We start from the raw sequence: 26,055 nt of genomic DNA, 5'->3' as shown, positions 1-26,055 counted from the left end.
GGGAATCTGGATGACAAACGCTATATTTGATAAAAGCAATATTGTATTTTTTTTTTAACCCAAGAACATTTCTTTCAGCCCTCTCGAGGTACTATAATGTTTGTCCAAGCCAGGAAACCTGGTTCTTTATGCACTGACTTCACCAGGCTGGAGCATTTCCCACCAAGGGTCATGCTGCTGCTGGCTCAGGACACACGGAGGCTTCAAGGTATTTTCCCGTTGTGGCTGGGCTGCCCAAATCTATTGACATCATTGTAACGTGAAAGGGCTTTATAGACTGCCCACCAACTATGACAACACTGTCAATACTGAAGTACAGCAGGGCCCAGCTTGGCCGGGCTTTTAGAAAAGCAGGTATATGCAGCAGCCCCACCTCACCACCCGCACTGCTGGCCTGGGACAAAGGAACATGTACGATAAGGAAGGAAATCAAAGCAAGCTCTACTCAAACTACCAGCTTATTCCCACTTTTAATACACTATTCAGGTCCCAGACTGGTCTAAATGTCTTGCAGTAGATAAACCAGTCCCATAAAAATGCTAATGATCATAACTAGCCAGGAGGTGAGGGGATTACCCCGGGGAGACACAGCTGTTCAGCTGCAAGGTCAGCAGGGGAAGGCAGGCAAGCTCCGAGCGGGTCAGGCAAAGGGGCTCCCAACAACTGCTGCTAATAATACTTCTCCTGTGTGCTACTTTCTGTTTCATTTGTGTTTTGCACATTAAAACCATGCAACGTTTGGGATGCAGGCAGCAGTAGGGAATGAGGTTTTTCCTCGACAGGAACACGCAGCCAGCTCTGGAGCGAAAGAGGATGGAAACTGTGAACTTCATCAGCACACAGCGAAACACTGGAGGCAAAGACAAGCTCTTTATAAACTTCAGAGGAAATTGGGATATGCAGAAAGCAATTACTTTCGTTGAAATACAAGCAGGGCACAAAGGCTAACATCCTGCTCTTACCACAAGTCCCTTCACGTTTGAAGAGAGAGAATGCCCTGGACCTTCACTCCGTGTTTCTTTAGAAAGAAGGCAATTCCTTTGGTACAAAGGTGGAGGGGAATTGTCCCGTTTCCACTGAAAAGAGGAAAGTCACCTAATGAATCCCTTCTGCACTAGGAAGAGGCACTTCAGAGGTGCTATGTGATGGAGAATGAGCTGCTCTCAATGCACCCAGCTGCCCACCCTTGTTCAACCCACGAGGTGCTCAGCACGAAGGGGGACGCAGGTGCTGCGCTGCCACGCACAGACCCATCACCAAAGGTCACAGAAGAATCCTTTGTCAGGTGGACTCAGGTTTAATTTGCAGGTGCAGCCCTCATCTTGTGTGGATTTCCTACACACAGATGGTAGCACCAAGGCTTCCAAGCACCAACAGCTCAGCCAACTGTGGATGGAGAATGGCAACTTTTAAATTCCATCTGCTCCTTTTTTGTCGCCTTCTGTGCTCAGAAACACATTCATCAGAAGCACAAGCACGCTGGGACAGTGACAAATTTTACCATCTCTGGCTTGTCACTTCAACAGGATTAGATTATTTTAGTATTAATTCATTACCCAATTTAATTCCAATTAATAACATTTTTACAAGGCCCTGACGTGGCTGTGGTGCTGGAGACAGCCTTCGCTGAGCACCAGACGTAGCATCTCTGGCAGGGTCCAACACCTGCTGTGCAGTGAGACTCCCCCTCGGTACTTCATCAAGAACCCCTTTTTCCTACTTTTCTCTAACAAGAGGGAAAGAACACAGAAGCCGTTAAGGTTGATGAATAGCTTTCCTTCTAGGTGGGATTATGTTCAGGAAGATAGTTCACTTCCAAAAATTCTCCACAGATGGCTGAAATCAAGGCTGATTTCCCCATCCTCCTTTCTGCTGGGGTGCCAGCCTGTCTCTCGATAGAAAGGATATTAAAAGCACTTTTCCTCTTATGGGGAGAGGCTGGGTGAAAGAAGGGAATGCACCACTGTCCCTCTGGGATAGCAAGAAATCATGAAAGCCAGTGGAAAACCTGTGTTACTGCAGCCTTCAGTCAGGAACCAGCTTTCACAGGCCATTCATTCCTACCTTCAAAGCTACCACTTTTAAGACGAGATCACAAATGGAAATAATCTGCACCTGAAGCATTCATATTTCTGCCTACACTTCACTACAACAGACAAGCCACTGCTTCTGCCAGCTGCCCGCTAGCTGCTACTGCCACCTACTTACTTGCTTGTATCTAAGGCCGAACTCCACCTCTGGCAGTGCCAGAAATAACCATCTAGAGTCCCACCAGGAGCACACAGGACAAAAGAAGAAGATCTAAACAGAAACGGCCCAGGGTGAAACAGAAAATACAGATACGGATCTGCAAGGAAAAAAAGCAGAAGATGCAGCCTGAGATGCAAAAGGGGTTGTGGGGAGCGTGAACAGCACAGGAAAGAGAAATGTAGAAGTGGAACAGATTCCAAATCTGGGCAGTGATTCCCCGCGCCACCTTTCTAAAGCTGTTGCAATCTGCATCCCTGTTTCAGAGGCAGGAGGGCTCAGAAACACTCCCCAGATGGCAGCGTGACCTTGGTGCACACTTCTGTTACACAACCCAGCCCCGGGGAGGCACTGGGAGAGAAACAAAACACCCATAAAGTTACAGCCCATTCCCTTAATGGGGCTGCCACAGATCTGCCCCATTAATACCAGACAACCCCGCGTGCAATTTTTACACTCTGAAAAAGGACAGTAAGCTGTTAGAGCTCGCCTTGTCCAAACCTCTCCTTTGCAACAGCCCTGGTACTGATTTTAACAGAGACTATTACTTCATAAATAAGAAAAGGACCAGTGAACTACATGGCAAGTTGCCAGCTTGTGCTGCAGCCTCCAGTGGTTATGCTCAAAAAGATTTAAAGTCCAGCATAACCTTGATTTTTAATAGAGTCACATTTAATGAGCTTTAACGTCCACAGTAATAATTTCCTTATTACCTATCCAGGAGTTGGAACCATGATCAGAAAAAACGTGTTGCACTCCAGTCCAATGAATGAATTTAATAAAGGCCAATACATTATTATCAAAACCATCAACATCACCATCCTTAATGCCTTTTTTGGTTGGTGCAATTATAATCCTTTGAACCTGAAGTGCAATTGTTGCAGATCCCATGAGCTTGCTGAACATTGCAAACCTGCCTGGCTGCAGGCCACCCAAATTCCTCACCTGTGCCAATAAGCTAAACAGGGCAAAAAACGGGGTGATAAAATCTTACATTTACCTTTATCTGTCAAGAGGCAAAATGCAAACTTACACATGACCTTTGTTGTCTTCCCCCTTTTATCCACACCTCCTGCTCTGAGAGGAGTCCAGTCCTCAGTCTCCCCTCATCCCACTCTGCACTGAGGGACCTCTAAAGTTCAGAGTTGAATTTGCCCCTTGGATGCACCGATCAAGTGAGTTAAGCATAAACATACACCTGGATAAACAGATTTAGAGGTATTGCAGCTGACAGAAAGGGGTGCAAGAAAAATTCTACATCTTGTTATTTAGTACAGAAGCAGTTCCACAAACCTCCCTGAAAACTGCTCCCTTGTTATGCACAATAAACCTCACTCCCAAAGGCAGCCAACTGCACAATGACACGCAGAGCTGAGGGAGCCTCTGCCACAAACTCCTGATTTCACACCTTGAAAATATACTAAAATGGAAGGCACATGGCAGCTCTCCACCACTGCCATTCCTGTGGGCAGAGCTGTTGAGATCCTAAGACAACACTGAAAGCTTCATCTTCCATTTCTCGTTCCAAGAAAGACAGTCTAAGTTTTCTGGCCATGAGGATCCGTGTTGTTAAACCCCTCCTAGAACAGCTGTCACATCCACACTGGGCCTGCTGCATGAGCTAAGCAGGACGGAGTCAATGCAAAAATAGATGCAGCTTGCACAGCACGCTCGATGAGCTGTTCCCTAACCCGCCGTGAGCTCTGCCCTGCCCCAGCAAGGTGACCAAGCCTGGCAGTCAGCTCATTTAAAGGCAGCTCAGACATGCCCGTGCACCTTGCAGTCACAGTGCCACGCCATCCCCAGCACGTCCTGCACATCCTAACTGATATACATGGAGTCCTTGACATCAGACTGTGCTGCTGAGTGCTCCGCAGCAGAAAGGAGGGCTTAAGACTGCTGATGGCAACATTCCCTGTGCACAACAGGGATGCACACAAGTACTGAAAATACAAGGAAAAAAACTCTTTCTGTATAACCTGGCTTACTATAAACATGCCCTAGTCTCAAAGACAGCCATCCACAGGGCTTCTCTGTCCCTCACTTACAGCTCTTTTCCCATTTTTGTTTACAGGAGCCACTTCCAAATGCACTTACAGGCACTTGGAGGATGCAGAGGGCCCTCCTGTGACTGTGATAAATGACGGCTAGAGACTGTCACCAAAGTATTTCCAGCCCTGCTAGGCTCTGCTACTGATGCTCTCTCCCAGCTGAGTTGATGAACAGAAGTCAGAATGATGTAGCACAGGACTGGGGCAAAAGGTAAAAAAGCACCGCATAGATGCGAGGCTGGAAACGCACTGAAACCCGGGGAGCTGTTTGTTTTCCTGTCAGAATCAAAGGCAGAAGAGAAAGCAGCTTTAAAAATGCATCCCCTATGAGCTAAAGGAAAACCTGGTAACATCCCAGCACAGAAATGCCTCACGAACCGCTAAAAGCAACTGCATGAAAGGCAGCGGAATAATAATTATGAATAACAAATCACAGGAGGCATACATGAGAAACACGCTCCCCAAGAAGAAACGGTCTAATTACTGTAGATGATACCTCAGGGGCTCATTCATCAACAGCAGAGACACGGAGCTGACCTCACCTCTGCACTCCTCTGCCCGGACCGTCACTCTCCCCTCCGGGCTTAAGGGGCACTGTCAGCCGCGTGCCTCTGCAGCATCAGATGTGCCAGGCTGCTCGGGGGTATAATGACAGACAAGGGCACTGGGCAGCAGCAGCCACTGTAATTTAAAAACCAGCGGATTTCAGATGCAAATTGCAATGTAAACACTGTCCCTGAGAACTGCTCGCGTCCCACCGGGATCTCAGGCTGGAAGCTCCTACAGGCAAAGATGGCCTTCCCTAAACGTTCGGGAAATGTTTAATGCTTCTGCATCTGCTGGAGCATCCACTAACAGCAGTGACAAACTGTCATTGCACCTCTAGTATCCCATCAGCTCTTCATTTTATAAACCACCCCATATACGCTTCTCACCATCACATTTTTGAGGCTATGTAGTACCATAATCCACCATGAGATGCTGGAACAAACACATTCTTAGTAATAAAGTACTTTTGTTTGAGCAATGGAAAAACAAGAAAGCTACTTTCAGAGAATTTCAGTGCCATAACAGTGAAAGATGTTTTCTTCTGTGGATTTTCATCAAACAAGGGCTCTGCCATTTTGTGAGTCTCGAGTTTCTCGCACACGTGGCTTGAGAGGAAAGCTCTGCCCTCTTGGCCACATCCAGGGAGAGCCCTGACCTCTGGACACTGCCCATCTACATGCTGTCAGAGGTTAGCTCCATACAGCTCTTCAGCTTCCTCCTATTTTTCTCTTCTCTAACAAAAATGTTTTGAGGGTAAACTACATGTGAGAGAATTACAGCAGTAAGGTCTCTTGGGCGCTGCAGCACAACTCAACTCTGCCTGGTCGCCTCGCCGTGTTGTAGGTGATGGGTCACATTTTTTGATATTCTTACCTTGATTTACAGAGTCTGAGAGCACGTCTGGAGATGTTGACTTTGGGGTTACTGTACTAAAAAGCCTCACGGATGCATGCGAAGGGAAGAAAGGCTGTACTGGAGGAGAGCCACACATTCTGTGAAATGTATTTAGCTCAGTGAAAGATGTACTCTATCTTCATGCAGTATTGAATGTAGCTGTGATTAATGGGGCACATACACACTGATAAACAATATTAATTTGTTTTAAGCCAGGTCTGAAAAGATTTCAACCACTTGCTTCCCTGCAGCTATGAAAGTTATTTCCTGCTGTTTGTACTACCTCAAGGGCTAAAGCAGCCCTGAAAGGAAGGAAATATTTCCTTTCACTCTATTGGCAGCACCAGCCTGTGAAGGTTGCTGTATTGGTATTTCATTTATCATCAGCAAATGATATGGTTTATTACTAGCTATCCTTACCACCTACCCTCGGTACCAAACTGGTACCAAATTGGACTGCTACCACACACTCTCTCTCCTACATCAGCCCTGCTTTTCTACGTTTTCCTCATAGCCGTTCCATCAAGCACGCTGTCTGCAATGCCTCCATCTGCTTCTGCACTCAGTTCCTCTGGCAGTACGGACGGGTAAGTGCATCTTCATGACGCGAAGCCAGCAGCCTACCTGCAATTTCTTGCGGTGACTGAAAACTCCCGACTCCTTCCAGACTCCCATGGATGGAGCCGCCTCCTTCGAGAACCCTCACCAGCTCCCTCAGCCTTTCGCACTCCTCCTGGAGCTGCTGCTGCTCCTCCTTGCGCTGCTGCTTGGCCAGGCTCGCCGGGTTCATGCTGAAATGAAGAACTTTGGTTTTGCTGGGGTCATAGTCACCCTGCATGGCAGAAACAGCAGAAGCAAACTCAGAAACTGATCCAAACTCCCAAGTCCACCCAACCGTACCACCCTTTGCAAGAAGACAAAAAAACGTTACAGCAGAAAAATGGACACTTATAATTTTTTATTCCAACAGCTCAAATCAGCTGAACCCTGGATTGCTTCTCCTCCTCTTGTAACTCAAAAAAATTAAAAAAAAATAAAAAAGAAAGAAAAAAACACACCAAAAAAATGCTCAGCAGAGCTTGCTCCTTGGCTGACACCTCCATTGTTAAATTTAACTCCAGAAATGAAGTTTTATAGCTGTATTTTATATCTCTTGGTAGTAGGAGATTATAAGGAACACACAAATGCATAGTTAAATTACAGCAGGACACCCGGTACCAGCCTAATTTATTACCAGTGTGAGCCAGCCATGTCCACATGACTCCGGTGCTGGACTCATTAGCAAGTTGCATCAGCTCAGCCCAAGCCAGCGAGCGGATATTTCATTTTATACTTTTTTTTCTCAGAGGTTAGCTGTATTTATAGCAGCTTAAATAGTCAGTCAAGTCCTAAGACAGCAAATTAATATTCTTCCAAAGTGAGAGGAAAACACTGATGCTACATTTGTGATTTCAGAGAGATAATTTTCGTATCAACTACAGGAAGCCTCACAACCATAAAAGTAGTAAAGCACGTACTAAGCCTGGCTTCCACAGCACTCTGCCCAGCTGAAACCCTACAGCACTGCCTGTATAAAATGGCATTTTATATGGTAATATTTTTCCTTCAATTAGATTCAGGACCTAAAGCGATTTTACAAACATTAATTAACCCTCAAGAGCAACACAAGGTAGGCATTATCCCAATTTTATCATTTAATTTTCATTAAAGATATACTGGAAATTTAAACCTGGGGGAGGGGAAGGCAAACTAAAGAAGAGATTGAGCAACTTCATCCTGCATGCTGCTGCTAAGAGACCCCAGCAGACCCTGTGTCTTTTGCAGACACCAAAATGACTCCATCCAGATATCTTAAAGCACCTCCGGCCACAGCAGGGAGAGAACTTTGGAAGCTCGCGGCCTCGCAGGCTGGCAGCAGGCACAGCACTGGTTCTAAAAGGGATTTGATCCCAAGAGTATGGGATCCACGTGTTGGTGATTGTGAGATTCTGCCACCAAAAGCATCCTTTAAAACTCTGCACAACCTGAAACCTTGAGTTCCAGCACGACTGGCAGGGGAAGCATCAATGTACCTGGAAACCAACGGGTGTATCAGGGCTGTGGTTCCCAGACACCACAGATACCACAGTGGGGTATGGGCATCCCTCCTAACTGTCCTGTTAAAAAAGGAAAAGGGAGACCTTATCTGTACGTCCCAGGCAAAGAGCAAATGGAAGGAACCCCCTGGCATGGGAGGACTCAGAAACCCCCCCAAAGGGCTGCCTTAGCCCAAGGGACTCACGACAGAAGCTCTTGGGTGCCCCTTCCAGCTGTGTGCCCCCCACCATCAGAGTGCGAGGTCTGGCGGTGACACATCCCCTCCTGCCGCCCCAGGCACCACAGCGCTCCCGAGACCTACAGGAGCATCTGGGAGGGCCTTGGGCACACAGCAGTGGGGCTTTCTGACCCCATCTCCATGGGGAGGGGGAGACAAACAGGCCAGTAGGACCGGGGGAAGGAACGCCCCCACTACCAGTTTCGGCCAGGAGATGTTTAGATGGGAACTAAGGACCCCACGCAGCAGTCTGATGTCTAACAGAAGGAGCATGAAGGCAGCTGGAACACCAGCTTATTAGATTTATTCTCCCCAGCAACACCCTGGCATTTACAAACCCGTCTCCGCAGCCGGCGGCCTAACTTCTGGTGCTATTTGCATTTGGGGCTCCTCTCCCCTCCCGCTCCCGCAGCGAGGCAGCAGGGTGGCCAGGGTGCCCTCACCCTCCTGTTTGCCTTCCCAGAGCAGGGAGCCAAACCCAAGGTTTGTGGTGCTGTTTGCACTGGCTGGCAAAAGGATGCTCTTAAAATCAGAGCCGCGGAGCGAGGCTGCACCGCTGCCAATGTCAGGCAGAGATCACACCTTGGCTTGAACGCGCAGCGCAGGGCGCCTGCGATTCCGTACTGCACCATCACTGCAGAAGCTCTCGCGTAATGGAAAGGCACAGGACACCAGCGGGATCCGAGTGGGGAGGGAAACCATACAAACCTGGAGATTGCTGCCCCTGTCCATGCTTTAACGCAGGCAGCGTTAGTCTGTTTTGCTGGTTAGCTGCTCTTTTAAAATATCTCTCTGGCCTTTCTGTGAAGTGCTGCCAAGAAGCTGCAGTGCTTTGTCTTTTAGAGCTTCTTCAGCCCATTTATTCTCTCCTTCGATAACATGCATCCTTCGAAAATCATGCTCGAAAGCTCAGCACTAGAACTCAGCCTTGTTTTCAGGGCTCACCAGCCTTCCCGAGCACGGCAGTCTGAAGCTACGCTGCCAGAGCTCCACGAGACAGGCAAATCTCTCAAAAACTCGCTGTGATACGAAGGCTGTGTCTGAGGGCTGTGGTACAATGCATCTCATTTAACATTTCTGGGAGATCACTAATACATTTGCTATGCTGCTCACATTTCGGGTTGGGGCAGTAGCTTTCTCTTGATTGTACACAGCACAGATCAAACCAGCATATTTCTCCCTACAGCTAAAGCATTAGTGCTGCTGGTTTATATTACAGTAATGCCTGAAGAAACCAAGAGACAGAGATCCCAGTGTGATAGGCACTGTGCAAACCCTACAAGAGATTACCATCCGAAACCACAAAACCAGACAACAGAGCCTGAGGATGCCATGTGTGAGGGGAGGAGAGGTACAGACAGATGCAACCTCCAGCTCGAGGCTCTTTAGCATCACTGTGGCAGAAATGAAAAGAAAACCTAACTTTTAGACGATCCCCACAGCCACCAGGCCATCCTGCTGCCTTACTCAAATGCAGCAAGCACAGCATTCCTGAAGGCACTGGAAAGATCAGGGGCATCGCATCGATCTTCAGCCAAACACAGGGAGCTCTGCATGGAAGCAGTGCACACTAGAGCCAACTTCAAGTGAAAGGGATCAGATGCATGTGTACATGATACCAGGTAGCAATGCAGCTGCTATCATTTGGAGTGTTTTTCCAGATTTCCAGAGGTGAGAAGTGACTTAGGTTTGCTCCAGGAACAGTCAGGGCTGGAAAATGCTTGATATAACAGACAGCGAAGCAGCATCACAATCTCACTAGTATTTGAAGGAAATGAAACTTTAATGCTGGTAAGAAAGCAGGAACCGAAGAAAGCAAACCTCCTCCTCTTCCTGGAACCCCTTCGGCTCTGAAAAACGTAAATTGCTGGTTTTCTCTGTCAACTCTTCTTCCCCCCACAATAAATTAGTCTTACCGATCCGAATTTTGTCCCTTCAGCTCTGCAGTGGGAGCCTGGAGAACAGTGTTTCTGGCACTGGGAGAGAAGAATTAAACGAGACTTGCCTGTTTAGAAAACCATTTCTAATCTAGGGCCACTGATGAGGAAGAACAAAGAGTGGCATTTGAAAGGCGCTGTGCAGAAGGGACTCTGCCGTGCACCAGGCTCTTTGAACAGGAGCTGAAAATCCCCAAGTGACTGCCCAGGAGCAGCTCCAGATGCTGCTTCTGCACGAAACTAACACAGGCAAGGAGGTATTGCTGTCAGAGGTAACAAGCATCTCGCACCAACCTGCAATGTATCTCATTTTTTTCCAGGAAGTGTGAAAAGCATGCTCCGAGTTTGGAACTTTGGCCTCAACGTCAGTATCAGCCAAATCCATGTACGCTTAAGGTGACCTCACACAAACATGAGACATTTTGGGGAACAGAACCAATACATGACCTGTAAACAATCCCTTTGTTGGAAAAAACAGTAAACCACCCCCCTGTCCCTGGCTCATTCAGCAGACACCTTGGTAGACTGCTCTGCTCGTCAGCACATCGTGGCCAGTTCTCAGAGAGCAAAGGTGATCCGCTACTGCTGGCTTCTCTGCAAAGCCCGCTCTTTACCCCTGTTTTTCCCAATACTTTAAAATTTGGCAACTGTAGAGATGCAGAACAGAAAATAACTGGAAGTAGAGAGAACTGCTGGCACTCATTGATTCTTCCTTCAAGGAATAACACCGAGCCAGTAATTCAGATGTGTCAGAAAAATGTACACAGAGCTTCAATTTAGAAGGAAGCAATAAATACCTTGATTGATTGCAACCAAGTCTGGTTGACACTTAGCAGTACAGTGAATTATTCATTCCTGGAAAGTAAGATGCTAACTAGCTGATTCGGTGCTTAAGGCAGCAAAACCATTTTTGTGCTCTCAGAAGGGCACTGGACATCTTACAAAGAAGATTTGTTGACTCCACGTTAATATGTTCTATGATTTGTGGAATAATGTTCTGAGCACTGTCCTCCGCCTTCCAGCCACGTGCCCCTAGGACACACAAAAGTGAAACTTCCACATTGACCACTGAGGAGGAATTCCCAGCCCACCATTTGCATCCCGACCGCGCAGGCATTCTGCGAGACAGCCACTGTAGATGCAACACAAATACTGTCTTAATGGAGCATGCTCCAGGCACACCCTGGGACGTGCAACAATTTATTAAGACTGTGGCTATCGATAAACTTCCCGACAAAAGGCTAAAAGACCATAGAAAAAAAGAACTTGCAACAGGACCAATTTACAATCTGGAACAGATGCACATGGTCGAGTCAGCTATTACCACTCTTCTCCTGCTTTCATCTCTCACTCTGGAATAAAACCACAGTACCTTGAGGAGATCATTGTGTGGATGCTGCGTGTCATTTTCTAAGCTTATATCATCGGCAAATGGTATGCTGGTGCACACGTTAGAGTTACAGCTCCAAAACTTCCCAAGCCATCTCCCCATTAGGGAAGAATCAGTCAAGTGACAAAACAATGAACGAGCACGAGATTGCTTTAATCTCTGGAAAGCAGAAACTTTTTCCCTAGCAGTTGTTAGGAAGAACAATGAAGGCTGCCAGTGACAGCACCTTGAAAAGGGCTGAGCTTATTCTGGCATCTTTCCTCATGATCGCTTAAAAACTTCACAGTCTCAATTCAGAGACGTCTTTCTCCAGGAGCTACAAAACTTTCATTTCCACAGGCCCACAGGTAAGGATAACGCACCTACGGCTACGTTGCCTGCTTTACATTTGATGGAACATTCTGTGCTTAACCACTCCATTTAAGATCTATTCATCTACGGCAGATATTCCTAATCCAAAGGTAGAACTGGTGGCAAAGGGAGCAACCTCAGCTGTTGTGACTACGTCTGTCTAACCTCACTTAATGAAATTAAAGGCGAGAAGTTCCCACAACCCAAGGAAGCCGTGATCGTCACCGGCAGCCAGCGCTGTCAAGGATTTTCTGCTGACTTCTGATCCTCAGAGGCTCCTCCCGTTTACTGCGCTGGCACGCAAATTGCTCCAAACCCATAGATGAGGCTGATGCACAGTGAAGTGCCGTATTTTTTCATAGCTTTGATGTCTATCAACCTGAAAAGATGAGGCTTTCTGAGCAGTACAATAAATTCTGGTGCAGCATATGGACAGCTGAGTTTAATCGCTACGCGCTTGCAATGCAACAGATTGCGCTTGCCCCTGCTGAGAAAAGGCTGTCGCTTGGAAGCTCTTCAAGGGAAGGACCATTTCTTCCTTTGTGCGGCTCTTGCACACACTGAGCGCCACCCAAATACGAGCAGCACACGCTGCTGCTTTCTGAGCTAAGGAATTTGTTTCCGTGCTGACGTCTTAAAAGAACAATCTCCAACGTTTCCGGACTGGGACGCATTATTCAATACCAGCGAACGTAAATAGAAACAATCTAAGGGGATTAGTGGATTGCATCAGCTTTAAAGGAATGATGGGTCAATAGTTACCTTGGAAGAACATCCCAGATGACTACATCTATCTGGAGGAGATGGATGAGAAAGTTTCTTAAATACAGATAAAAAAATGTAAATAAGCCATTGGAGAGGTGGTGGAGGGGAGTGTTTGAAAAGCATCCATCTGGCCAGAGCATGCACTCGCTTCCATCTGCTACCTCTCACAGGCGAAAAGGAGCTTAGATGGTGAATGCTAACACACGGCAGGTAATGGGGTACGGGCATGGGGGGATAAATTTGTGAGCTCTCGAGAAGCAGCCTGCTACTTGCCCACTGCCAGCACAGCCTGGTTTTCAAGTTTGTAAGTTCTGGACTGAAATAAAAATGGCATATCCTGTACCCTCCAAAAACAGTGAGAAATGAGATAGAATCACTGCCTCGGAGGCTGCTCAGAAGTAGGTCAATGATTTATAGCATTTAGGTTGGGAACACCAGGAGTTTGGGGCTCCAGGTGGTGGCAAAAAGAGGGGTTCCCAAAACCAGAAGTGGTCTCAGAAAGAACGGGACGCTCCTGGCTGGAGGAAAAATCCTCTCTCCTATCTTCATTTTGTGAGAAAATGTTACTGAAGGCCTCTGGCTGGTCTCTTGCTGTGTCAGGATCCGGCTACATAATTCTTTCAAAATCCAAGTTTCTGCTGCTAACAGGGCTGACACCGCTTTTGGGGACCTGTAAAGCTTATTCTTGGATTCAGGCTCTCCTCCTCAAATCAGATCCATATACAGGTGAAGCTGCAACACAAACGCATGCCCTTCCCAAGGCTGCAGGTTTCTGGAACGGCTGCCTTACTGTTCAGAAAACATGGGGTATTTGTGAGTAAACACAGCTCCACGCACACACACGGGCTCCACACACAGCCAATAAATACTCGGCTGCTTTTAGTGAATTATGAAAGCAGAGCAGTCACAAATCATGACAAGTCTCTGCTCAACGCATTTGTCTTGTAGCTTATAGTTAATGGTATAGCATTTACATCGAGAATCATCTGTCTTTAGTCTTTCATCAATATCCCTTGGAAATTTTACTCTAAGATGAAGAATAAAGAAACACAGTGGGAAGGCAAAATTGGAATTTATCACCTGAAAGGCACATGCAAATTCCCCAGCAATCATAGCTCTTGCTGCAGTTGCTTATTAACTAGAGTCAGCCAGGCTACGCAGGTGAGCAGCTTCAACTGGTCTAGCTTCATTTTATTTTTAACAGCTTCTTTAAAAAAAATAAAAATAAAAATTCATTTGGGATTCTCAACTGCCTCGAACAAATACGGGATGCATTTCTCCACATGGTACAAGGCTGTATTAGAAAGCTTAATCCTTCCTCAGGAAATGCCATTTTAATGGAAATTCTGTTTCTTGGGTTTGTTCTCGTTTCTTTGCTCAGGCTTGTTAAAGTGATTAGAGTAAAACCCAAAGTAAGCTGCATCCCACAGAATTCCCAGTGCACGCAGCGCACAAAGCGCAGCACGCTGACCAGCCCCGCTCCCTCTGCCACACAGATAACTCCAGCAAGGGATCTTTAAAGCCCTCGGAACAGGGGCTGTAATAACAAAAATGGATTGCAAAGATGAGACAAAGCAAGATAACAAATAAGCAACAACCACCACCTGCTCCTCAGAGCTCTGCCAGAAGGCAGGCACGTGAAATCACAAACAGCTGGAAAAAAACTGCATGTGCTGGATGCTGAGGAAGGACTCGCTTGTTCCCACCAGGTCTCGTGCTGGTACCCTACCTTCCTTCCTACATTTCTATCTCCATCATCCACTTGTTGTCAGCAGCACAGACAACTTGGGCAGCAGAAACTCATCTGAGCAGCTTTTTCATCCTTGTCTTAGGCAGTTTGTAGTTCAACTCCTGCTACTTCTTCCCCAAAACACGAAGATCTTCTGCCCCAACAATGTGGCCTCTGGTCCCTAACACCTTGATTGAGGCAGCCCTTCTTCTGGGGCCTTCTGGACACCCACGTCAGCCATTTCCAGAACAGTAGAGCTGAAGATAATCTCTGATGGGCTGGGTTAGGTCTCTTTATCCCTCAATACCTACCACAGCTCCCACCAGTACATTGGATTTCGGATCCTTACTCTCACACACCATGCCATGAATAATTATCCTGCTTTCTTCCCCCCGTATTACCTTCCCCACTCCATCACTACCACCACCTCCAACACCTGGATCGGCTGCTCCTTCCCCAAAGATCTCTACCATTTTATTTTTCCCCTCTGAGCTGATCTGCCACCCATGTACTCATTGATATTCCTCCCTATGGCCCTCTTCTACCGCGGCATCTACAGAAAATTAGCAATGAGACAGAGGCAGTAGGAGTTAGGAGGTACTGCAGACAAAAAGCTCTAATCGCCCTAATCACACCACTCTAACACCAGAGCATACCTTCTGGTACAACATGTAACACATTTCGGGCACTGCTGCAATACGAATAATAAAATAAAATGTCTCGCCAGTGCTGCTGAAGCCCTTCAGGTGCAGTTTTAAAAAGGAGATCTTTTCTTTATGCCCACTTTCAAATGCAATATCCCCTGGAGGATGCAAGATAGCAATTTGCATAGAGTAGGGCATTCGGATGAGGTCTGTGATGCAAATAAACGTGACAAGAAGGTGAAGAGTTGGGACAGCTAGACATGGAGTCACACGAAGTTGGGATAATTGAGAAGAAAAAAATACATTCAAACATTCACCGTCCCTTTCATTTGCAGCTCTTCATTTTATTGAAATTGAAGAAAATCACAGGCCATTTGAGGACACTTTGTTACCACCTAGATAGAGCTTTGAATTTCAGAGCTTCTACTCCAGTTTTTTCAAGCCCCGGATTCCTGTCTTTCCAGAGAACAAAATCCATAAAAAGTTGCTGTTATTTATATTCTGGTAGCATGCAGAGACCTGTGATGATTCAAAACCTCTGATAAAGACGCTGGGGAAACAAAAACAATCTTGATTCAGAAAACAGCCCCAAAGAGCTAATAGTTTGAGTTTTTAAAATTCTTTTTCAGAGATAAGAATTAACTTCACAGCGAGCAATGATGGTTCTCATAGATCTGAATTTCAAAAAAACATTTTATCAACTTTGTCTTACAAGCAAAGTCACCGTTGGTTGAGAACACTGTTACACTGTTGAGAAATGCCAGACCAAACCTGATTTTTTCCAGAGAAGTGTACAGCGAAAAGAAAATACTACTTTGCTGCTCTGTTTTCTTATTGTGCATGCAACGTGCACATACGGATACTGTACAAATAGACCAGAAAGATAGAAGACATTTGAAGTAAGGTTTTTTGTAGCATTGACTGCAATCCAGATACTCACCAATCAAAGCTTTCCCTCCCAACAATGCTCAATAAATCACACTTTAATGTCTCGGTAATTCTGTGTTTCCTTGTAAAGCTCTACCTTGGAATGAATTCAGATGGGATTTCAAGGGGAGATCACAGAGAGGAAAAGCAGCACAAATCCACTGTGCTAGCTCAGGATCCTCCTCATTCAAACAGGAAGGGAAGAGTCAGAGTGGAGTATGATACCTGAGGTTCCTCTTTCAAGACGTGAAGTCTTTTTAAAGGAAAGCAAAGCTGCAGTGTAATAAGACTTTCTAGTTACTATACCTAACTATGAAAGAGCAAAACCTCCATGGGTATTTTTTTGAGAGTATCTTATATAAAAAGAAAAATAAACAAACAATAGTGGTGCAAGAAGCCACCACCTTCATGATCTGATGCAGGATGCACCAAAGTTCAGCTGAGCCTATACAAGCCTGAGAAGCAAGTGACAAGGAGAGCTGTCAATCATGTTGCTTATCCACACAGCAAACACACATTCCCTGGGTTAGCTGATGAAGTTAGCCACGAGAGCATTAACAGCAACACTGAAACTTCCCACGAGCTTCAGGCAGACCGGGATGCTTTGATCCTGTAATGCAGAGCATACAAAAGTAGTTATATGACCTTGCATGCGTAACTCGGACCTGACAGGGTACGAGGCAAACCTGGAGCAGCTTCACTGCCTTTCAGTGGCTGAACACCCACCCTCGTCGTGCACGCAGGGCAGAGCTGCCCGCTGTCCTCAGCAGGCTCCCTGCCTCGAGCTGGACGCCGCTCTGCTTGAAGAGCGAGTCAGGTTCCCTTTCATGTCACACAGGAACTCTGACAGATGCAAATGGGTCGGAGGAGTCATTTCTGACAGTGTCTCTGAGCAGTCGGTCAGTGTCTGAGTGGGTTTTACAGCGAACGTGCTCCAGGTTCAACAAGCTCCACCGCAGCCTCTCGCTGTGAGCGCCTGTTGCCTCCCACAACTTCCTCCTACTTCGGCCAAGCAGAGGATAAAAATGAGGAAAACCTAACAAAATATGTCCCTGCTACATATCAAAGGGAAGAAAAGCTAGAGAATTGCTAGTTTTTTGTCCCCATCACGTCTCAGTGATGCGGTGTTGGTCTTCACATAGCTTCCCCCGGGGAGAGCTGATCTTCCCCAACACCCCCGTGAAGTCTGACCAGGTACCACAAATAATTTTTTTTTAGCAATAGATAGTTCTGTAGAGAGAGGACTGAGGGAGCTTCCAACATCTCAGACACCCGCACATGCAAGTACCTGTCTTAATTATCCATGTAGTACCTACATTATTCACCAGGAAGAGTCACTATGGTTCCTGTGAAACGCATTGAATATGCAGAACCTTCTTTTATTTGCTCTGTTCTCTCTCAAGTAAGAGACCAGAGTATCTGAAACACCCAAATATCGATTTAGAAGTTATATTCACTTCCAGCTCCTCAGGGCAAATGTTAGCTTTTCCTTCCCTCTTCACCACTGGTCAGGTTACCATCTTTGTTAAATAAGCTGTAGGAACCCTGACGAAAAGAGCTCTCTTCCTCCTCTCCAGGAGCATGGGAAGGTCTCCTCCATTTCCTTCCTCCTTGCCTTTTGATTCCAGGTTTCCCTACCCAGTTCAACAGGGAGCTGGACTCTGTTCCTTTGGTCCCCACACCAAAGCGAGCTGTTTTGTGTCCTTTTATTCCTTGAACATTAGAAGCTTCTACAGAATTAGGATTAACAAACATTAGAGAGGTCCCAGCCAGCAAGAACAGGGCTGTCACAGAGCAGCTTGCTGTGCATACAAAGAAACCTTCAACTAGAAGAGTCAGCAATGCAAGGAGAATTAAAAAGCACAGTTAAATAACCCTAAATCCTCATGCATATTTATAGAATACCTCACATCAAAACTAAATCAATACTCCTCACTAGTTACGTATGGCCCGAGAAAGTAAGAGCTGGTAACTTGTTTTTGGTTTACCCGCTGTATTGATGAGACCTGGGAAGTCTCCAGAGGTGAATAAATTCCTGGGCCTACAGGGGAATTTCAGGCTGGGCTTCAGTGTGGGAAGGGGTCTCAATGCAGACGGTGAGGAGGAGCAGCGAGCACAAGGGATCCATCTCACCTTGCCCCCAGAGAAAAGCCTCAGAATGAAACTGGTTTCTGACCTTCTACACCCACGACAGAGAGAACCACTCCTGACACAAGGCCAGGTGTTTGATTTATGCTACACCTTTACCAGCAATGTCAGCTACACCCCCCCGGCATCTCGTGCCCGAACACAGCACGTGCTGTGCGAGGCTGCCCACACAGGGGCCTTCGATCAGTACAACCATCTGCTAAAACACACAGTCTTGGCTTCCACTGGGGGGGGGGGAAATACTTCTTGGCTGCCAGCAAAGCCTCAACAACTGTCCATCCATTTCTTCTTAAATGCAGTTTGAATCAGAGAGATGGGAAAAGGCTTAGGGATGTAACACTGGGATCACCAGTCCACTAGCAGAACGACTGTCAACTTGCTAAACCTGCCTTGCATCAATTCATCTCCAACCATGCATCATCTTTATTTAGGCTGAGACTGCTACAAAGCTGAGCCAAAACCAATTTTAAATCTATCCTGGGATATACTTGGTAGACACAGAACTGTCCGGACAGCAGCGGATGACTTACCGGTCTGACATACAGCTGTCCTGTCCCCTGCTTGATTTTATTTCACCAGTTTTACTTCACCATGCTAATGGACTGGAGACGTGGAGGGGCAATGATTTCAAATTTTACTGCCAGGTTTTCCCAGAGTTATGACTGCCAGGTCAACCCATAAACTGTTAAGGGCCTACAAAAGCCTCATTCAAACCACGGTACTTCCTGCAGTACAAAACTCAGGCCTTGTTTTTATTACCGCTCTCCTCCATCACTATGAATTGTAACATTTTTATGAAAGAAAATTGTGAATTAAGAGAAATTCTATTTTTCTGGTGCTTCCCACGGGGAACCCAGTTCTCTTCAGCCTCTGTGTAGCAAACCACCATGAAGACAGGACAGGTCAGCCCTACACAGGGGCTACCTCAACCTGCTCTGGCACTGCCAGTTACTTCTCTGCTACTAAGTTTTAATCAGAAAATACATGAATAACCCAGAAACACAGACTAGCTGCAGTTAAGAAGGTATCATCTTTTCAGCTTTATCTGAGCAAAGCTGAAGGACAGCCTTTCCATCCTTCAGTAACCACACTTTCTTGGATGGCCTCTTTAAGCACATGACCACGCCAACCTTCCAGGGGTCAAAGCACATTTGCTGCGGAGGGATGCATTTTTCCTGGGTTAGACTTTTGCAGTGCTTTTCTGGCCATTTTTCATATTTTAGTCACTGGTCTGTTTTTAACGCAGTTTTAATTCTTCCAAATTACTATTACTTCAGTTGCAATCTTCAGAGGTGCACGGACTCTCTAAGGAAATTAAAGGCATTCAGACCGAGTTGTTGTCATGGGCAGAACCCCTCGATGGTCTCTGGTGCGTATGGGATGTATAAAAAAACAGGGAGCTTCTGCCTGAAACTGATACTGAATGGTGAATGAGCACCTTTGAATTTATCTGCCCAAACCAGTAATAAGTGGCCTCAAGAAAAATGATAAGAAAATGATAAGAAACCTTACTTGCATAAATTTATACACTTCTATCCTCCAGCAGGTCAACAGCCAACAACAAAAAAAAAGATAAGAGAGATGATAAGGGAAAAGCACATTTGATGTTGGTGATTTCGGAAGAAAAAAAAATATTATTTTCTCTAATCACTGTGAAAGGAGTACAAATCTCTACTATCTTCTTGCTTAACAGAGCTCAACAATGTTTACATTTCACCTGAGAGGAAATATCTGTTTCCGTTATTTCAGTCCACTCAATCACTGCTTCCCTACTTTCTTCTCCAACTTAAAGCCTCGAATCAGATGAACTCACTTACTGACGTTTGCAAATTACTAATCACTCATTGGCAGTATCGATCCGCACGTTTCACATTTGCTACAGTCAGAATGAGACAGCACTGGCTGGTGAATAGACTGTGAAGACTGAAAAATGAGATTAAGCAGCTAGCCTCATATAGATCAAGTTATCTGCTTCCTCGTTCACTTTTCATGAAGCTTCCAAAATGCAACAAATTGAATCCCCTTAACTCACAAGACAGGACTGATACATAACTCCATTAAAAGATCAGAAAAAGCAGGTAACACAATTTCATGGAAAACAGGTCTTGTCAAATACACTTGAAGAGATTTCAGGTCTAGTTAATTAAGATAACTGTGTTGACATAACAGAATAGGAATCCTATAAGATACCTGCCTCGGTATCAAAATCACATTTTCTTCTAAAACTCGGATGATGCAAAGTAAGACTATAACAGTTTTGAAAGGGACGAAGAACTGACGAACCAACAGTGACATTTTCCAGTCACTTCCAATAAGAATCGCTTCTTTCACCAATAGTATGCAGCACACATTCTCTAAGATACATAAGAAAATAATAAGTCCTTAGTAAAACATGCAGATAACACAAAGGGAGAATTGTAGGAAACAACAAAGCCCACAAAGGTAGCTTAGAAATCTGACTGTGCCCAGCACAATTTTCTACACAAATTCGAACACACCGTGAGACATCCCAAAGCACAGAATCTAGTCTCGGGCACACAATACAGCAGGTACTTTCTGGAAGACAATGCTGTGTGGAGGGTTCTTGGCTCACGGTTAATAGCTAAGGGTTACTTCCAATTTAATGCTGTGGGGGGGAAAAAGGGTACTAGCAAGGACCTTTATGCACTTATGTAGAAAATTGAGTAGGGCCAGAGAAACAATATTGTCTCTGAATACAGCATTGATGAGACCACTAGAGTGATAATGCATCCAGGTGAGGTGTGCCTGCAGCATAAGAGGGTTGTTGAAAATTAAGGAAAGTTGTGAGAAGATTTCCATGAATGATTCATGATCTGAAAAACATGCCTTACAATGAGAGATGAATGGAAATCAAACTATTTCATTTACTATAGAGAAGGCTGAAGCAATTTGATCAAGGTCTTTAGTGGATATCTAATACTAGAAGGTTCTTTAATCTAGCAAACAAAAGCAAAGCAAAAACCCAATAGCTCACTCTGAAGTCAGAGAACTGAAAAGAATACCCATTTTTAATAGGGATGGTTAGCCAGGTAAACCTATACAATGCCTGTTGCTTAGTATCTTTAAATCAATATTTCATGCCTTATTAAAAACAGACTGTCGAGCAACCACAAGTTAGTGGATAAAGATTTCTCTAAATCAAACTATTTTTTTACATTATACAGCAAATCAGTCTAAATGGGTACTCTTTTTGGCCATAAACCTCTTAATTCAACTCATTCTACTTCCTCCAATTCAAAAAGTGTTATTCACCACTTTCATCCATTCTCTCACTTTATTAATTCCCCCTCTTTCTAAGCCTCCAGACGATTCTGTAACTTCAGCATTTATTCCTCTTAGACATAACAAGAACCTCGATGCTATCGCTGACAGTTTAATCTTTTTCAAGGAGAGTTTTAATTTGGAGAGAAATTATATTGGAATCAATGCCTCTAAATATAAAAATACTTTCAAATTTATGTTCATTTTAGTATTTCAGTTTGGCAGAGCCACTCAAATCCTGAGGTGATGGAAAAGAAGAATGACACTTAAGATACAGACACTGAGATTTTGCTTTTTTTTTTCTTTTTCCTTAAAGGAAATTTATTTTTCACAGTTGTAACGACAACTTGAACACACACATGCTGATCCATACAGAGTAAGCCAGCTCGTTGGAACACTACATAAAGCTTCATAAAAAGGTTACTTGGTGATTAGAGTGCAAATAAAATCAGGTAGTGGAAACAGGTTTGTCACCTGCCATCTTTCTTGGCTGTTAGGCTTTAAATCAGCAGGTCTCCTTCCTCCTGCCACAGCCCTGAATTGTCCCGTAGGCACTGGAAATGCTCACTGCTGCTCTGCACTTCATCCCTTCCCAGCACTCCAGCAGGCAGCCTCGTGCTCTGTCTTATGGAACAGCTCCTCTGCAAGGCCCTCCTTCTGCCTGTGACTTGACTTGTCCAGGGCTACCCACATGTACAGTGTCGCGCCAGCACGGTCATCCACGGGCTGCTATCGTGGCTCTGAGGCAGGGAGTGAAGTTTGTTTAAGCACTTCTACTTTCTCTGGGAGATGATGAAGAGAGGAACTAAAACTGAGATGTAAAAGCTCAAGAAAAGAAGTAACTGCACACAAACACCTCCATATACATCCTTCTTTTAACCTTTTGTGTACACGTTCCTTGTGAAATAAACATTCTGCATACGTGTTCATCTTCTGTTTTCTGCTGCCAGAGCTTGAATAGACTACTGTTAATGTTCCCACCTCACATCCTGCTGCCAGTCACCCATCCATCTTCCACAGCTGCCCTCTGAAGGCATCATCTGTCATCTCATTTTGTTGAGACAAGGAGGCACCTGACGGATTGCAGAGTGGGAGTGGAACTGGCAAGCAAATAGCTTGAACAAACATAATTTACCCCTGTAATCTCAGATTATTTCTCACCTAGCATGCTGAGAGAGCTGCTGGTGCTAAAGTTTTAGAAGGCAAACTTTACTTATTTTTAAACAATGGTAACAACAGGACTGCCCATCAAGCAGAGATTTAGACAGATAAATAACGAAGGTCCTGCCCCCAGGAAGCACCCAGAGCAGCACGAGCTGGCACACTGAGAGCCAACTTCAGCCGTCAGCTACAAAGTGGGCTTCTGTAATAGATAAAGCCAGTCACTAATCCCCAATTCCAACACCCCCTGAACTACCTCCTAGCTAATGATAGTAATTCAATCCATGTTACAAAACCTTCCAGGAGGCCATAAGATGGCTGCCTCTCTATACGAAAAATATAAAAATCCCACACTGTAATTCCTCAGCACACACCTGCTTCCTCTGGAGCAGTAATGTGCTTGTCCACGCTGAACATGTGAACTGTTTGATTTTAGAAATTCTGCCTGGATCCTTACCAACTGCAAACTCCAACTTGTTTTCTGAATGCTGGAAGAATTCAACTGTAAGAATTGATGTGTACCTTCACACCAGCTCTGTACCTTACATATTAAGTTAAAACGCACACCAATGCTTTGGCTTCTCTCAAAAGCTGTAAAATGAGATGGTGTCCTATTCGAAAAGAAGCTCTGCTATGCAAAGAACCAGGGAAATCAGGAGTGTAGTTCTACCAGGTGAGCTGGTCAGTAAATACTGGGTTACCAGGTTGGGTGGTCCTTGCAGCCCCCTTGGGAGGAACTCATGGTCCTGAGAGCTCAACTTCTGCAAGGATAAATCAGCTGGGCCCAAGTACCAAAGCTGCTTGGGTCCAGGCAAGTTTACTGTAACAGAATCAGGCGGATTTGTTCTTTCAACACCAAAATGTTTCTGTCCCACTGTGTCCTCTAAACCACACCACGCCGCTGGGGCTGCCACGACTGAGGTGCTGCGCATCCCCTTGGCAGCACAGGGGACCAAGGGCAATTATCTCCAAGTTCTACAGAAGCTTACTCACATAACCCCCCGCCCCCCAGAGGTGAGATTGCTAACATCTCCTGCCTTATAAGCTGCCAGGCCCACACCCAGACAATAAAACCATCCTCTTCCCAGTCCCCTCCATGCTACCAGCCCCTGCTGTTGCACCATCATCCTCCCACTGCTGCTGAGCTCAATCTTGACTCAAAGCCTCACAAATATCTACATGGGAGGTTTAACTTTTGCAGCAGTAACCTTATTTGACCAAATATTTATAAATGAACAAGAGAGCCTGAGCCCTTGTGTTTTTGTTTGATTTTGCTTTCTTTTTTCCTTAAGACCACCTTATTGCTGGTCTGTGCACTTCTGTCACGGACAGGCTTTGCTAGGGTGCTACAATAGATCAGCAAGCATCACAGCAAGCAGCCAACATCTGATTTCAAGAGATTACCAACTTGTTCCCGTGTCCCCGATACAGGGTTGGAAGTGGGAAACCACGCTTAGTGCACGCAGCTTGCTGTGCTGCACCGCCAGTCCCAGGCTGGGCAGCGGCTGCTAGCCCAGCTCCCTCCTCAAAGAGCGAGGCACTCAGAGAGAGAAGGTGGATTAAAACCCAGCTTTGTAAACATTACACCCTACAAGTGAGATCTCAAGTGTTCAGTCCCTGAGCTCCTGGGAAAGAAAATTAGCTAAGCAAACAGATGCTGAAAAGTGGAGGAAAACAGGAAAGTAGAGTGAGCGAGAGAGCTGCTGGTGCTAAAGTTTTAGAAGGCAAACTTTACTTATTTTTAAACAAGCAAAACAGTTTCCAACTCTCTCTCAGGAAATGGCAGTGTGCAGACAGTGGACCCAAGGCTGCTTACAAACCGGTAATTGGCCTGGCTGCTGTGGCACGCTGTGCAGCTTTCAGCCTGAGCCCGTCTCTCCCAGCAGTGCCCAGCTCCGAGCAGCCGTGGGTGGCAGCCCTACAAGTGTAGCAGCAGGAGCCAGCCGGGGGCAGAGACGCCAGAGGGAAAGGATGGAGACGGTTTCTGTGCACAGGACAAGTGAAGAGCGCTGAGAAGGCCCCTCCACGGGACTGCTCTGTTGCTAGATGTGAGCACACCTCCTCCTGGGATGAGCAAGAAAACCAGCATGAAGTAAGTGAAGATATTCCAGGCTCAATTTAAACATCTCTGTCCACTGCAGTCCCATCTACCCAAACGACCCAAAATGTCCATTTATCACCTCCCTGCTTTAAAAGTAATCAATACCACTGCAGGACAGCAACACTTTCTGTGCAGGTAGAAAACAAGATGGCCTGGAGCCCTTGGAAATTCTCCCTGTTCTCCACCAGCTTGATACCAACTCCGCCACCGCCTGCATCAGGCACAGCCGGAGCTGTAACGCTGCCCGGAACAATGCAGCAGCAGCGACTACTTTGCTTCCAGCCGCTCGACCAGCCCTGAGCCATGAGTAGAGAAAGAGCCCCCTCTGCTTGCTTCTCTACAGCTGTGAAAAGGCTCTGCACGGAGACCAAGTGTTTAACGAGTGGAAAGGACTCCTCTGCTGAGGGAGTATGTGGGACGTGGGACCTGGTAGGTACGTCACAAGCCCAGGGGTGTGTTTGTTGGGAGAGGAGTATTCCAGGGGAGAATGAGTACTTGAGAAATAGAAACAGGTACAGTCCCCAGGCACGCAGACAGCACTCTGGCTGTAAGTGGCATCGGGTGGTTCCTAACGGCCAGGTGGCTAACAGCTACTAAGACAGATCCCTGCTCCACCAGCACGCACACGGACTGCTATCCGACTCTGCACCGAGTTTTAATGCTCAGCAAGAAAAGCCAGGAAGGATGTTAACTCACCGAGGAGGGACGCGAGGTGAGGGATGGAAGGTGGCCCAAGCCCAGCAATGGAAGGGAAAGATGAGAAACAACTCGTGTGCTCCCCTGACCCCCTGAGCTTTCTCAATGTGTGATTCCTATGGCAGATGACACGGTGGTTCAAGTGCCAGAGCCCACTTCAATCCTGTCACTACAGCAGCCTGTAGTGCTGCTGCTTCCAGAGGAGATACACCCACTGGGAATTAAATGTCCTGGCACAGAATGGTTTGAAAATAATTCTGCCCTTTCCCTCATCCATAGTCTTGCTAGTAACATACACATTAAAAATAGCTGAGGAACCACGTGTGCTCCTAAGACAAACCACAAGCCTTTGCATTAAGTTTTACTGACCTCATATGTAAATCAGCATATAAAGACTGGTAGCCCATTATGTTTTATTCAGCTGCTACAGCAGCCATCCATCCTGTGCCTTTCACAGCGATCTGTAGCCTGTAACAGGTTCATAAACAGCTCAGAAAGACGACTGCTGTAGATTTCACTTAACTCCTTATCTATCTGCTTTAAATGGATTAAACAACTGTGTCATTAAAACGCTTCAAGTAAGACTTTGATCATAAACTTATCGTTTTACAGTTATTGAATCTGATCCCTAATGAATGCTATTCTGCCATATTTCTCTGTCTTCTGCTGCCAGCTTTGTTCCCTGTTAGTCCTGGCTCCTTGGTCCTAACGCGACTGCTTTGTATGCTGGATCACTGCATCCTAACAGACCTCGATTGCATCTGCTGATTGTCCAGCCCAAAGGAACAGATAAAACGCAGGAATTTCATCTGAGGTGGGGGCAGAAGGAGAGAAAAAATAATCCACAAAACACAAACCACACAAAACAC

The 26,055-nt window shown here is 45.8% G+C and overlaps 1 protein-coding gene across 4 annotated transcripts in view; it reads right to left on the bottom strand.

The window, feature by feature from the left end:
• MAD1L1 (mitotic arrest deficient 1 like 1) overlaps nt 1–26,055 on the bottom strand; it is a 349,790-nt gene that overhangs the window by 114,090 nt on the left and 209,645 nt on the right. For all 4 annotated transcript variants that reach the window (XM_035339410.1, XM_035339411.1, XM_035339412.1 and 1 more), the window contains one exon: nt 6,366–6,573. In XM_035339410.1, coding sequence (XP_035195301.1) covers nt 6,366–6,573 — 208 coding nt within the window. The remainder of the gene's footprint in view (nt 1–6,365; nt 6,574–26,055) is intronic.

This window comes from Oxyura jamaicensis, chromosome 14 (genome assembly GCF_011077185.1).
Source record: "Oxyura jamaicensis isolate SHBP4307 breed ruddy duck chromosome 14, BPBGC_Ojam_1.0, whole genome shotgun sequence".
Classification (NCBI taxonomy): domain Eukaryota; kingdom Metazoa; phylum Chordata; class Aves; order Anseriformes; family Anatidae; genus Oxyura; species Oxyura jamaicensis.
The sequence above is the reverse complement of the archived record's forward strand: the minus strand, read 5'-3'. Positions and strand labels throughout refer to the sequence as shown.